This window comes from Impatiens glandulifera, chromosome 8 (genome assembly GCF_907164915.1).
Source record: "Impatiens glandulifera chromosome 8, dImpGla2.1, whole genome shotgun sequence".
NCBI lineage: Eukaryota > Viridiplantae > Streptophyta > Magnoliopsida > Ericales > Balsaminaceae > Impatiens > Impatiens glandulifera.
The window spans coordinates 14,303,272-14,317,157 of NC_061869.1; the positions used below are offsets into that span (position 1 = coordinate 14,303,272).

The 13,886-nt window shown below is 25.3% G+C and overlaps 1 protein-coding gene across 1 annotated transcript; it reads right to left on the minus strand.

Moving 5' to 3' along the window:
* Positions 1 to 3,836: 3,836 nt before the first annotated feature.
* On the minus strand, positions 3,837 to 5,760 carry LOC124912569 (ammonium transporter 2-like). The gene is made up of 4 exons (XM_047453208.1): positions 5,001 to 5,760; positions 4,646 to 4,931; positions 4,456 to 4,559; positions 3,837 to 4,370 (listed from the first exon to the last, which is right to left on the minus strand). Exons 1-4 carry the CDS (start codon positions 5,640 to 5,642, stop codon positions 3,939 to 3,941), a joined length of 1,464 nt encoding a protein of 487 aa, XP_047309164.1. The 5' UTR covers positions 5,643 to 5,760; the 3' UTR covers positions 3,837 to 3,938.
* Positions 5,761 to 13,886: the final 8,126 nt, after the last annotated feature.

Here is a 13,886-nt window from a genome sequence, read left to right on the forward strand (position 1 = left end):
GAACTGGTTATCTGATGCATGGTTATCTGATGCATGGTTATCTGATTCAGATTTAGCCTTTACCGGTCAAAAATTGTATGGCATTAGTGGGTTGATGCGTTTTGAATTGTATGGCATTGGTGGGTTGATGCGTTTTGAATTGTATGGGACGAATTTTGAATGGAGTCGGCCGATGAAGATGGTTTTCACTGACACGGCTGAAGTTTTCTCTCTCTCTCTCTATGATTTTAGAGATAACCAAGGCGGGATTGTTTTTAATAAACATAAGATTAAAGTCAATCTTCTGTGAAGAGCTTGAAAATATTGATAATATTTAATAATTTAATTCTCAACTTATTAGTGTAATTGATGGATTTTGTGTTATCCTAAATAAATTTTGTATATATATTATTCTTAATTAGATTGTACTTTTTAAAATTTTTAATTTAAATAAATTGTTTTTTTATTATCTATTTTTAATGTACTTTCATCATCAATTATAATCCAGTCATTGTACCATATAAAATTACAAATTTCTTTCCTAAATATTAATCATATATATAATAATAATATATATATCTTTTCTCACCTAATATAAATAATATTTTTGGTTATTTTTCTCTTTCCCACTTTATATTAATTATTTTCTCTCACATATTATATATATATATTTTTCTCTCTTAATTTCTCTTTTACAAATATTTATAATAATAATAATTCCTAAATTTTCTCTATTAATAATTATTAATTTATCTCTCCTACTATAATTACTATTTTTTTCTAATTAATATTATAAAAATATTTATAATATACAAAATAATATTATATAAAATATTTATTATTTATTAGAATGAGAAATTTTGTTATTTTTTCGGTCAATTAAAACGTGTCACGTCATTCCATTTAAAATTTTCTCTCCCAATTTCACTCTCCCAATCATTTCTTTAATAATATATATATTCCCTCACCTAATATAATTAATAATTTTAATACTTTCTCTCTTTCTTACTCTATATTAATTATTTTCTCTCACCTAATATATATATATATATATTAATTTCTCTTTTACAAATATTTATAATAATAATACTAATTCTCAAATTTTCTCAAATAATAATTACTAATTTATCTCTCATTTTATAATTACTATTATTTTTCCTAATTAATATTATAATTTTTTTTATAATATACAAAATAATACTATATAATATATTTATTATATAAATATATAATAACATTTAATATAATTTATTAAACTGATAATAAAATTATAAATTTTATTTTCCTAAATAATAATCATATATATATATAATAATAATAATAATATATATCTTCTCTCACCTAATATAATTAATTATTTTTGTTCTTTCTTTTATACTCTATATTAATTATTTTCTCTCACCTAATATATATATTTTTCTCTCTTAACTTTTTTTTTACAAATATTTCTAATAATAATAATAATAATCCTTAAAATTTCTCTTATAATAATTACTAATGTATCTCTCCTTCTATATTTACTAATTTTTTTTCCTAATTAATATTTTTATTATTTTATCTCTCATATATATATTATCTTTAGCATATAATCTCTTCCAACAAAAACGTATAATGAAATATTAATATAAAACCTCCAACAACATAAATTCTTATTAATTTAACATTAAATACTAATTATAAAATCTTACACTTAAATTAGACTTTTATTTTTTCTCCACCATATAATATAATATAATATAATATAATATAATATAATATAATATAATATAATATAATATAATATAATATAATATAATATAATATAATATAATATAATATAATATAATATAATATAATATAATATAATATAATATAATATAATATATATATATATTATATCTAATAACGTTTAATATTATTTATTAAACTAACAATAAAAATTAACATCAAAGTATAATTTATAGTTACTTTCTCTCTTATCTATTTTTCTTAATTAAATTATATTAATATTAATTTAAATTTCTAATTAAATAAATTTACATTAAATATTAATTATAAAACCTTTAACAAAAATGTATAATAAAATATTAATTATAAAAAAGAAAGGTAAACATAATTGTTGCAATTGGACTTTGTTGATTTAAGATTATTTATAAATTGAAAAAATATTTGAGTGGAGAAAAAAATGAATGTCTGATTTAATTGAGAGGTTTTATAATTAATATTTAATGTTAAATTAATAAGAATTCATATTATTGTAGGCTAATAACTAATTTTTTTATTTAATTCATAAATAAAAAATATTATAAATTCATGTTTATATGTATATAAAAATATTTGATTCATACAAATTTGTTTCATAATTTTTTTCCATATATATATATATAATATTATATATATATATATTTATAAATATTTTCAAGAAACAATTACTAATAACTTATTTTTTATTTTTTATGTTTTTCTCTAATTATATATATATATATTATATTTTTTCTTCATATAAATATATTCTCTTTTACTAAATTAAATATTTTATAAAAAAACTTCGAGGATAAACAGTAAACGATCCATCGAAGATTATGGGAATTATTCTGATAAAAAAATTTCTAAATAAAAAACTTGATCCGACTAAATAAGATGTCACATCAAACAAAATATAACATCAACTCAAATCTAAGTAATTTAAAAAAATATGACACTCAAGTGCTAAAAAAGTCATTGAAGGGCCAAGAAAAAATGTTTTTTCAACCTTTCTGTAACTTTATTTTAGAGAGAAAAAAGAAGTAACTTGGATGAATTATTTTACAATTGGTAATTATGTAAGAACATTTTAATTTCCCGTACAACGTAGGGTATCCTACTAGTTATAAATAAAATACAATCATCATTAGTGGTTTAAGTGATCTTATTCTCTCGAGAAATGTGAACTCGGATTTGAGAGAATGATAATAATTTCTGTGATACAAATAGAAAAATATCATGAAAATTATAAAATTTAAAATGAGATAGTATTAGTAAGATGTTTTTTTTTTTTTTTTTTTTTTGGTATATTTTAGTAAATTAGATGTGAGGACATACAAGTAATATTACAAGAAAAAGTCATAAATTTAATTGTTATGTTTTATTAAAATGGTGAGAATAATCATTTTAGGTTGGTTCACCACAAATTTTGTGATGTTAACTAATTCTTATCATCATATTATTGACACATATTTTAATATTGTAACACAAATTGTATAATTATAATAATTTATAATTTTAATTTTAATTTGAGATTTCACACAAATACGTTCAAATTATTCGAGTTTTTTATTTTATTTTAGAACACTTTTAATTGGTTTCGATAATTTGTTTGGTATTTAATCGAGATAATTTTCATATTTTTATTCAAAATTAGAATAGTATTAACACTTTTTAACATTGCAACACAAATGCATTGAACTAGTTAATTATGTAATATATATATATATATATATATATATATATATATATATATATATATATATATATATATATATATATATATATATATATATATAAAAGACTAGAAATCTGGATTAACAAAACTAGTTACAGTACTTCAATAAATTTAGAATTGATTTTAGCCCTCTTTAATGCTATTTATTTAATATTATAATCATCTTATAAACCAATTAATGGCAACTCCTATGGCTCCATTAAAACTAGGTCTGGTCAATATAATACATATCATTGGTTATATTCTATGATATTTTGAATAAAAATTAAGGGTTTGATACCTTTTTATCACATTACACCCTTTAAAAAAACATCTTTATTGCTACAAGTGGTGATTCCTAAAGAGTCAACAAATAACAAAACTTATACACGTTGTATGCAATAAATATAAAATTTTGAATTGACCTTAACCCTCTTTTATGCTATTTATTTAATATATTCAACCATAAAAAAAAAATGAATCCCCACTTACATTAAATTGAATACAAAACCTACTAAAGTTACAAATTAATTGTGACTCCTCTAGCCCCATTAAAACCATTAGGTGAAACATCCCCTCCATGAAAACCTCCCAAACCATGATTAGCCGGAACAAACCTTTCACCATCTCCCCACAAAGCATAAGCTTCTTCCCCATGAACCGCATCATCTCCAATCATGAGTTGATCTTCGGGTATCCTAAGTGGAATGAATAACTTTATCGAAAGCAAGATAATCGTCGTCACCACAATGTTCCATACAATCACAAATAAGGCTGCCACGATTTGCTTTAGGAGTTGGACTCCACCTGTCCCTCCGTAGAATGCTCCCCTTGAGCTACTCAAGGGGAGTACGAGTCTACATAGGACAGGCTCGGCTAGAAGCCCGGTTAAGATACCACCTAATAGTCCAGCCACTGCATGAGTATGGAATACGCCTAGAGTATCATCAACCTAAAACACGAGTAAATGTCAGTTACCCGATGATTCGGGCCATACCCATTTAAAATGTCTTAAATTAAAATGGTAAAAACCAAACCTTTTGGAGGAAAGCTGACTTTTTATGAAGGATCATCATGGTGAACCATGGAATGCTACCAGATAGTATCCCCATTACAATTGCTGCCCATGATTGTACAACTCCTGTAATTTATTTTTTTATAAAGGGTCAATGTGAATATTGGAGAAAAGTTGAACACGGCTAATTTAATTAAGTAATCAACACAGACCTGCACCCGGAGTGATGCAGACAAGTCCGGTCATCATGCCCTGAACAGCTCCGATGACCGACGGTTTTTTGAAGAACGCGACGTCGAGAGAAGTCCACACGAGTAGGCTAGTGGCGGCGCATAAATGGGTATTGAGAACTGCAATTGAAGCATCTATGTTGGCCGCGTACGGCGCACCGCCGTTGAAACCAGACCATCCCATCCAGAGTAACCCTGCTCCGGCTAACATCAATAGAACATTATTCGGCGAGAATCTTTCCCTATCACTCTTCTGCCGTGGCCCGACCTGTTTTCAAATAAATCACAATAAGCATGATCATAAAATTCGATCTCAAAGGAAGACATGTGAAATTACCCAATAAGCAGCAGTGAAACCAGCGATTCCAGAAGAGAGATGAATAACATATCCACCGGAGTAATCAATAACACCCCAATGAAACAAAAACCCACCGCCCCAAAGGCTGAAAGCACCGACGGTGTACGAGAAAATCAACCAAAGAGGAACAAAAGCCATCCAAGCCCTAATGTTCATCCTCCCTAAAACCGAACCCGCCAGCAAGATAACCGTCAGCGCCGCAAAACTGAACTGGAAATAGACCAACGTAGCCATGGGATAGAACGGCTCGATCATCTTCGCTTCGATCGAACCATCGCTGCGATAGTGGGCGCTTTCCGGGACCCGGGCACGACGAATCAGAAACTTTTGGTCAAGGGCCGGTCCACCTTTTCCCCAAAAGGGGAGAAGTCGATCGCCGAAAGCTAAACGAAAGGCGACTAAAACCCAACAGATTAAGACGGCGGCGAAGGCGTAAAGTGCCATGAAAGCTGAATTGACAGCCCATTTCTTCTTAACTATGCTGGCGTAAAGGATTACTAAACCGGGCATGCTTTGCATTCCGACGAGAGTGGCGGCGGTGAGTTGCCATCCGTTGTCGCCATTGTTTAGCCAATTGGGGACCGATGGGAGGTGTTCTTGGTAGGCTATAGAGACGGACATGATGATGATGATGAAGAAGGGGATTCAGGGAATCAGGGGAATCTGTTTGGGAGATTATTTGAGAGAGAAAGTCGTCGATTCATTCATTGATGATGGTGGGTAAATCTAAATTCTAATAATGGGGATCGAATCGGGAGAAAAGTCTATATGTGGGAAGTGGGGACGGAATGAAAAATTGGAATGGACGTGTGAAAACTGCGGAGAAAGCTCTCAACTGCCAGCGAAAATGGAGTAAAGACAAATTTTTTTGTGTTGAAACGACCAATACGGTGGTCAACGGCGGCTCATTCACCGGATTCTAAAATTTAATTACATTTGAAACGACTAATGGGTTAGGTATGAGATGATATATACTGTTTCAAAATTTATGTTTTTGAGATATACTTCTCTTTTCATTACTCTTGACCAATTACCTTTACAAAATAGGTGAATTTTTTTTCTATCTTCTTTACTATAGAATTATTATTTAAAATAATTAATTTTTGTGAAGGTGGTACATAATGGAATTAACATATTTGAATCCGTTAGTATATGGTATCTAGCAATATAAATGAAGTTGGGAACAAAACACGTAAGAAAATAAATAAAAAAAATTATAGTAAAAAATTAAATAAAAAATGATCGAGAAATTATCATGTTTGGGAACAAAAACAAAGGCACAAAAATGTCTCAAATATGATCACCATTTTTTAAATTTATTATTATTATTTTAGACATGATTTTTTTATTCTACATGGGAGACTATGTCAGATTCATGACATTAATTTCATTATATTTTCGCTCTATAAATCATTTCTCATATCACATATGCTCATTTTATTAAATCTTAAAGTAATTTCTAAATATAAAATGAGAGGATGAAAAGACAATTTTTTCTTTTATCTTCATTCATTAGTTAGCACTAGCATTTAGCTGTGCATTTGCACGAGTAATAATATAAAAAACCGTAAAAAAAATTACGGATAACATTTTTAATTTTATTTTTAACCGTTTTAAGTTTATAAGTGGATCAACCCACAATCTGACCCAAGTATCCATTTACTCAACATCATTATATATTAGTTAGTTAAAAAATTGAACTTATATTAATATTAAAACGTCCCGCGTTTATCAAATTTGGTGTTGAATTTAAAATATAAAGTCTTAGTAGCCTAGTTGGTTAAAAAGTTGTACTTATTTTGTTATGTTGTAAGTTCGAAACATACTTCTAGCATTTTTAATTTTATTTTTAACCGTTTTAAATTTAAAGGCGGGTCAACCCACAATCCGACCCAAGTATCCAAATTAACCACAGCTCTCGACCCGGCAATCCGGACACTTTAAAATTAAGCATCATTATATATATAGATTAGTTAGTTAAAAAGTTGAACTTATATTAATATTAAAATGTCCCGCGTTTATCAAATTTGGTGTTGAATTTAAAATATAAAGTCTTTGTAGCCTAGTTGATTAAAGAGTTGTACTTGTTTTGTTAGGTTGCAAGTTCGAAACATACCTCTAGCATTTTTAATTTTATTTTTAACCGTTTTAAATTTAAAAATGGGTCAACTCACAATCCGACACAAGTATCCAAATTAATCACAGCTCTCGACCCGGCAATTCGGACACTTTAAAAATTAAGCATAATTATATATATATATATATAGCGATGTCTTAATTTATTTATACATTTAGATTTGAGTTATTTTTATGTTTTTGTTTTGTGTTGCATTTTATTTAGATTTGTGTTGCATTTTATTTGTTGTTTATACCCTACTATTATCTTAGTCTTGTTTGATTTTGGGTTATTCTATTAACCTAGAAAAATCAAACATCACTTCACTTCGCTTCTAATCTATCAAATCAATTCATTTATTAACCAAAATACCAAAATACTTTCTATTTTAAATTATTATTTTTATTATATATATTTACCACCATTTAAGTCTTTTTACAAAAAAAAACATTCACATTTCTTCAAAATTATCACCAATCATTATTTTTTTCTCTTTTTAAATTATTTCAATAACCCAACCGAACAATGCCTTAGAGATTATTTCTTAAGTTTGTATTTGTCATTTCATAATAGCAGAAGAAATGAAATTACCTAATTTGAAGTTGTTTTTATTTTATTTTCAACAATGAGTAAATGAAACTGATATTTCAGTTAGAGACTGTTTTATAGATATTATCATATTATTTGTATTAGTTTTTATTTTGTTTACTTATATAAATAATTAGTTATTACTTAATAAAATATTTTTCGAAGTTATTTACCATTCATGAGTCAAAGCCGTCATAATATCTAGTAAAAATCTGACACAATTTAATTGGTTTGTTTAACTTGTTATAATACATTTCTCGTAGTCAAGAAATTACAAAATTGTTGAGTCTTTTATTTTGGCTTTTAGTTATTTCAAATTTATCATATTATTTAATATTTAGATTCTGATTTGTTTGTTTTAATTTTGTTAATGTTATTTTATTAATCAACTTTTTCATATGTAATTAAAAAAATGGGTGATTGACATATTTAGATTACATAAATAATTAGCATTATAAAATATAAAACTAACATTTACAAGAAACTAACAAAACCTGTTATTTATAAGAAACTAACCAAATTATCACAGAATCCTGGTTTTTATATTTCTTTTGGGGTTTTGCTAAAAAAATAAAAATTAAATTTGTTAGATATACATAGGTTATTTGAATTTAAGAAAAATAAAGTTAATATATTTTAGTGAATGGACCAAGTAATTGATAGTTAAAATGATAATTAGGTAATATAAATATAATTTATAAAAAATAATAAAATAATAATAAAAATCCAGATCAAACGACACCTATGTACACCAATATGTATTTATATATAATTAATAAAATGAATCATCAATATGATAAAAGAAATCACCTTAGAGTTCTTATTGGCGAAGGAATGACACTTTCAACTTTCCATCATATTTTATTAATCGTGTTTTTATAATTGTTAAAAAAATCAAATAAAATTACTGTACAAAACTTGTGGAATATAATTAGATGTAAACAATATCCAACCAATTAACTTAATATGTAATACATCAATCCGACTAATATATAAGAGCATATTAATTACAATATTATATAATATGATGGTTAATTTTAAAGTTTTCGAATTGTCGAGTCGAAAATTGTAATTAATTTGAATATATTTGTGCGAGGAATTGAATACTAGATCGGTTATGGGTTAATCTGTCCATAAACTTAAAAGATCCATAAACTTAAAAGAGCAAATTACTTGGGCGGCCCTCAAACTAATTTTTGAAACAAATCGCCCTTCAACTTTTATAAAAGTCACCGGTGGCCCTTCCGTCAACTTTTTAGTTAAACCTAAAAGTTTAAGTTTAAAATATTATTTTTTATATATTATCTTTAATTTTATATTTTATATATATATATATAATTATTAAATCGCTTATATATAATATTATATATATATATATATATATATATATTATTATTATTAAATTTTATATAATTAATATATCTTTTATATAATAAATAAACAATATATATATTATTTATTTTTATCTATATATATATATAATTTATATATATTATCTTTAACTAATTTATATATAATATTTATATAGTATATATTTAAAAAAATAATTTAAGTGTTAAAAGTATTTGAGTAGTTAGAAGGTTATAATTACTTATATAATATATATATAATATTATATATAAGCGATTTAATAATTATATATATAAATATAAAATTAAGATTAAAGATAATATATAAAAAAATAATATTTTAAACTTAAACAGTTAGGTTTAACCAAAAAGTTGACGGAAGGGCCACTGGTGACCTTTATAAAAGTTGAAGGGGCGATTTGTTTCAAAAATTAATTTGAGGGCCAAAAGTGAGCGATTGAGATAGTTTGAGGGCCGCCCAAGTAATTTGCCTATATATATTAAATATCTCTATTTTTTCTTAATTTAGTTTGAACCCTTCTGAAATAGTAATTTAATTATATATCAGATGACATTTTTATGCTTATGTAGTTTTGAAACCAAGCAAATTATATTACCCGTTTCATCCTAAAGGGTAAGGACTAAGGACTTTTGGTCATTCTAGAAAAAATTGAACACATTTGACTACTTTATTCCACATTCCACAGACAGAATTAATGGTAACAAGTTTTGACAAAGAAAGAAAAAATAGTTCTATTTCGAAACTAATACTTTACAACTACCATTGACAATGAAATTCAATTACCCTTCTTTCAACCCAACCATTTGGAAGCAAATATTTCTTTCTTTTCTTATAAGGTGGTGCACTCACATTTTATTGGAAATGAAACATTGAGTAACAAAATAATAATAATAATTTTTATTTTTGGGAAAAAGGATTTATAATGTTGTATTTAATTAGGTGTTCCTCTACATCAAGATTGTGAACTTTTTTTACGAATTTTAATTTTCGAGAATAAATCCTAGTTGATTCTAATTGTGTGTTTGTATTTTGAGCATTTAATGGAATTCGATGTTGAATACTTTCACAACAATCGATTATATGAATTAGGGTATTCATGATTAATTTTGCATTGGTGGATGGAAATAGGTGAGAAACGATATTGTCCCAAATTTGAGTAATAGTTGTGAGACTGGAGGATAGTTATCATTTTTTTGGATAATGTTAGGTATGTATGGGGTTGTTAAGGAAACGATATCCATGAATCAGCCCATATGTTAACTTTGATTCTGTTTCCAATTTTGTAACAAAATTGGTGGGGTATGTGATTTTTTACTTAGATAATATCCTTCTAGAATGTAGATTGAATTTGCGTTTGTTGTAACGAGTTTTCGAATAATCTTCTTTTTTATTTGTAAAGAAATTTGTGTCTAAGGTCACAAACCCATGAGGTTTTGGGTTTAGTTGTGTTTATTCGGTCTTGAGGAAATTTCTCCACAAATTTGGCTAAGAATATAATATTTTAGTATTTAGACTAAAACATTGACAAGAGGTCTCCTTATTTGAATTGTCTAATTGTTGTGCATAATCAATAACAAAGTTTGAATTTTTCTATGTATAAATTTGGAAAAATTATAAAAATTGTAAGAAAGAGTAATTAATTCGATTCATGCAAAAAGTTTGAACTGAGGGTAGTATAATTTTTTTTTGAATTAAGGAGAACTAGAATGACACCACAAAATCATGACATTTGATCTAATTTAAAACGATTATGATGAAAATCGAATATTTGACATTTTGATCTCTTAATATATTCTCTCCACCGGACCACCCCTAGAGGGAATAGTGTGTCATTTTGAATGTATTTTTTATAATATTTTAAAAATAGTATATATCAATATTTTTATTTCATTTAAACAACGTTTATTAAATTAAACGACAATAATGATTTATTTTTGTAATTTTATTTAAAAATATAATTTATGATTTATTTAAAAAAAGGTTTTTCAAAATCACTTTCCTCACTCACAAGTTTATTTCAAATGCAAGGTCTGGCAAGATTTGTAAAGGCAGTGGTATGACAGTTTTTCAAATGCATTACCTAAAAGTTTTTCCAAAGGCAATGGTTTAACAAGATTTTAAAGGCAATATTGGTCTAATTAATAAGGTTTTTCAAAGGCAATTGTCTGATAAGGGTTTTAAATTTAGCTTGAAATGGTTTGTTAACAACATTTTCAAATGCAAATAGTCAAACAAGATTTTCAAAGGCAATAGTTTTACAAGATTTTCATATGCAAGCACATGACAAGATTTTGTTCAAAGTTTACCTAATTAATAGGATAAGGTAGCAAGTAAGACTCTTCCAAGAATTGTACGAGTAAAATGGGATCATGGATGTGGATCGTCGTACTAATCTTTTCCAAGTAAACGATAAAATAAAAAAAAATAGTTCTTGAAAGTTACTAGTCTCATTCACAATTTTTTTAAATGCAATGTCTCCCAAGATTTTTATAGAAAAAATTATCAAACAAAGATGTTTTTTAAGTTAATAAAAAAAAGTTTCTTATAGTCATATATTATAAGATTGTGAGAATTGTCTCATTTGAAATTCAGTTACCACTTATTACGACAATGGTTTAAGTTTTAAATTTAATTGTATATATGTTTGTCAATAATAACTATGAAAATACATTCTCACGACTTCAATTTATATGATAACTTGTGATATTATAATCACTTTGTTTGAAACTCAGTTCTCTATTTGTAGTAATGATTTAAGTTTTAGATTGAGTTGTAATTTTATTTGTCGAATTCTATTTTATTTCTTATTGCTTTCGTTTTTTAAGTTGTTTGTATTTATCACGTCAATCTCGATGATTTGGATAAAAATGCAAAGTTATATATAGAGTTGGGTTTAAAATAGAAACAACTAATAACAAAAAAAAAAAAAATGTTACTTACTCATTTTAACACCCATATATATATTATTTTTATCCTTCAAAAGCATCATCACATTTTGTTTATTACTCATTTTGCCCATTTTTTTTCATAAATAAATTAATAATAAGAAAGAACAGTATTTTTGTATTTTTAAACAAAAATATATACACAATTCAAGTTTAGTTATATAGATTTCCATGTTTATATATGTGAATTTGGAGATCTCCATAATTTAGAAGATTAATTAGAGAGAATATACAAAATTTTGCAAATATTCACCAGAATTATAACAATAAAAAATATATATATATAATGTCATTATTCTATTTTAAGTATTTATCTGATAACAACAAATATGATACATATATAGCCTGCATATATATGCTCTACTTTAGGATATATAAAATTGGATTTGGTCATTGATAAAATCAGACAATAAGTGAAACGCGTATCCAATAATTGAAACCCCAATTTAAAATTTTATTTACATTGATTTTATTTTTTTTAATATGACATTTAAATTTTAATATGAATGTTTCAAATATATTAAAAACAAAAAAATATTGTAAATTTACCAATAAAACTCAATCATAGTCTCATAGATATGTAAAACTCTTTCATTTAAATTAGAGATTTTTATTTATTTATTTATTTTAAGATGAGAGAATACTAATTAATATATATATATAGTTTTAAAATAATTATTATACATAATTTAATATTTATAAAAGAAACATACTAAATATAATAAAGGGAGATGATGAATATAATATTTTTCTTATCTCTAAATTCTCAAACATTAATCAAAATTATTATGTTACATTATTTAATTATTTAATGGATAAGGAGGAAAGAATTGTGTTCAACACTTCAACTTAAAAGAAAATATTAATATATATATATATATATATATATATATATTTTGTTATTATTATTATATTTATATTTATATTTATTGTCGATGAAAATGTGGAATTGGGTTTATTATATATTATTTAAGATTTTGAATTTATTTCTTTTAAACATCACCATTTGAAAATATTTATTTTTAAAATTATACAAAAACATAATTTTATTAATGGTTTCAAACATGATTAACTTATTATTTATGTGTTATTTATAAATAAATAATTCAAGTAACTACTTTAATTACTAATTTTATCGAAAGAGATTTTGACTATAAATCCTCTAAAATTTAGAAGTCAAAATGCTTTTGTCGGTAATTAATTTATTATATAAATATTTTATTTATCTATGTTCGGTTAAAGTCAAAACATCAATTTGTATAATTTTTATAATAAATATTCCTAAATTATAAGTTTAAAACAAAAATCTAAAAACCCAATTAACATGCCCTAATTTGATGAACAATTTATAATATATATTAAAAATATTATCACAATATTATTAAAAATATTACATGTTATCATAATATTTAAAATAAAAATAATTTATATAATAAAAGAAGAAACTCAATACAATATTTTATAACTTCTCTCAATTCTAACATGGAGATGACTAAATTCCCTAAAAAAAACAATTTGCCATTTTCTATTTAAAGCATTCATCCCAAGACTATTTTATCTGTTTTATCATTTATTGTTATTTATAATGATATATATCAATAAAAAAAAATAAAAGACATGCCTTCACGACATTGAATTGAGATATCACTTTATTATAGATATCTAAATTATTATTATTATTATTAATATTAAGCTTTTTACCACTATATCTCAACCATTCAAAACCCAACGTGTACTCCACGCCTGTTTCAAAAGCGAGTGAGATCACTCCTTCTTCTCCGTGACTGGAGCGCCAGATGCGGGTCTGACAGTAGAGAGAGAAAACGCCATAGCTCGGCCTCCATT

Bases quoted from the DNA above. Each gene is read 5' to 3' on its own strand.
- LOC124912569 (XM_047453208.1), bottom strand. From the start codon at position 5,642: ATGTCCGTCTCTATAGCCTACCAAGAACACCTCCCATCGGTCCCCAAT. The intron at 4,560-4,645 runs GTCTGTGTTGAT...AATAAATTACAG, and splicing joins CTGCATCACTCCGGGTGCAG to GAGTTGTACAATCATGGGCA. The intron at 4,371-4,455 runs GTTTGGTTTTTA...CTCGTGTTTTAG, and splicing joins AGTCAGCTTTCCTCCAAAAG to GTTGATGATACTCTAGGCGT.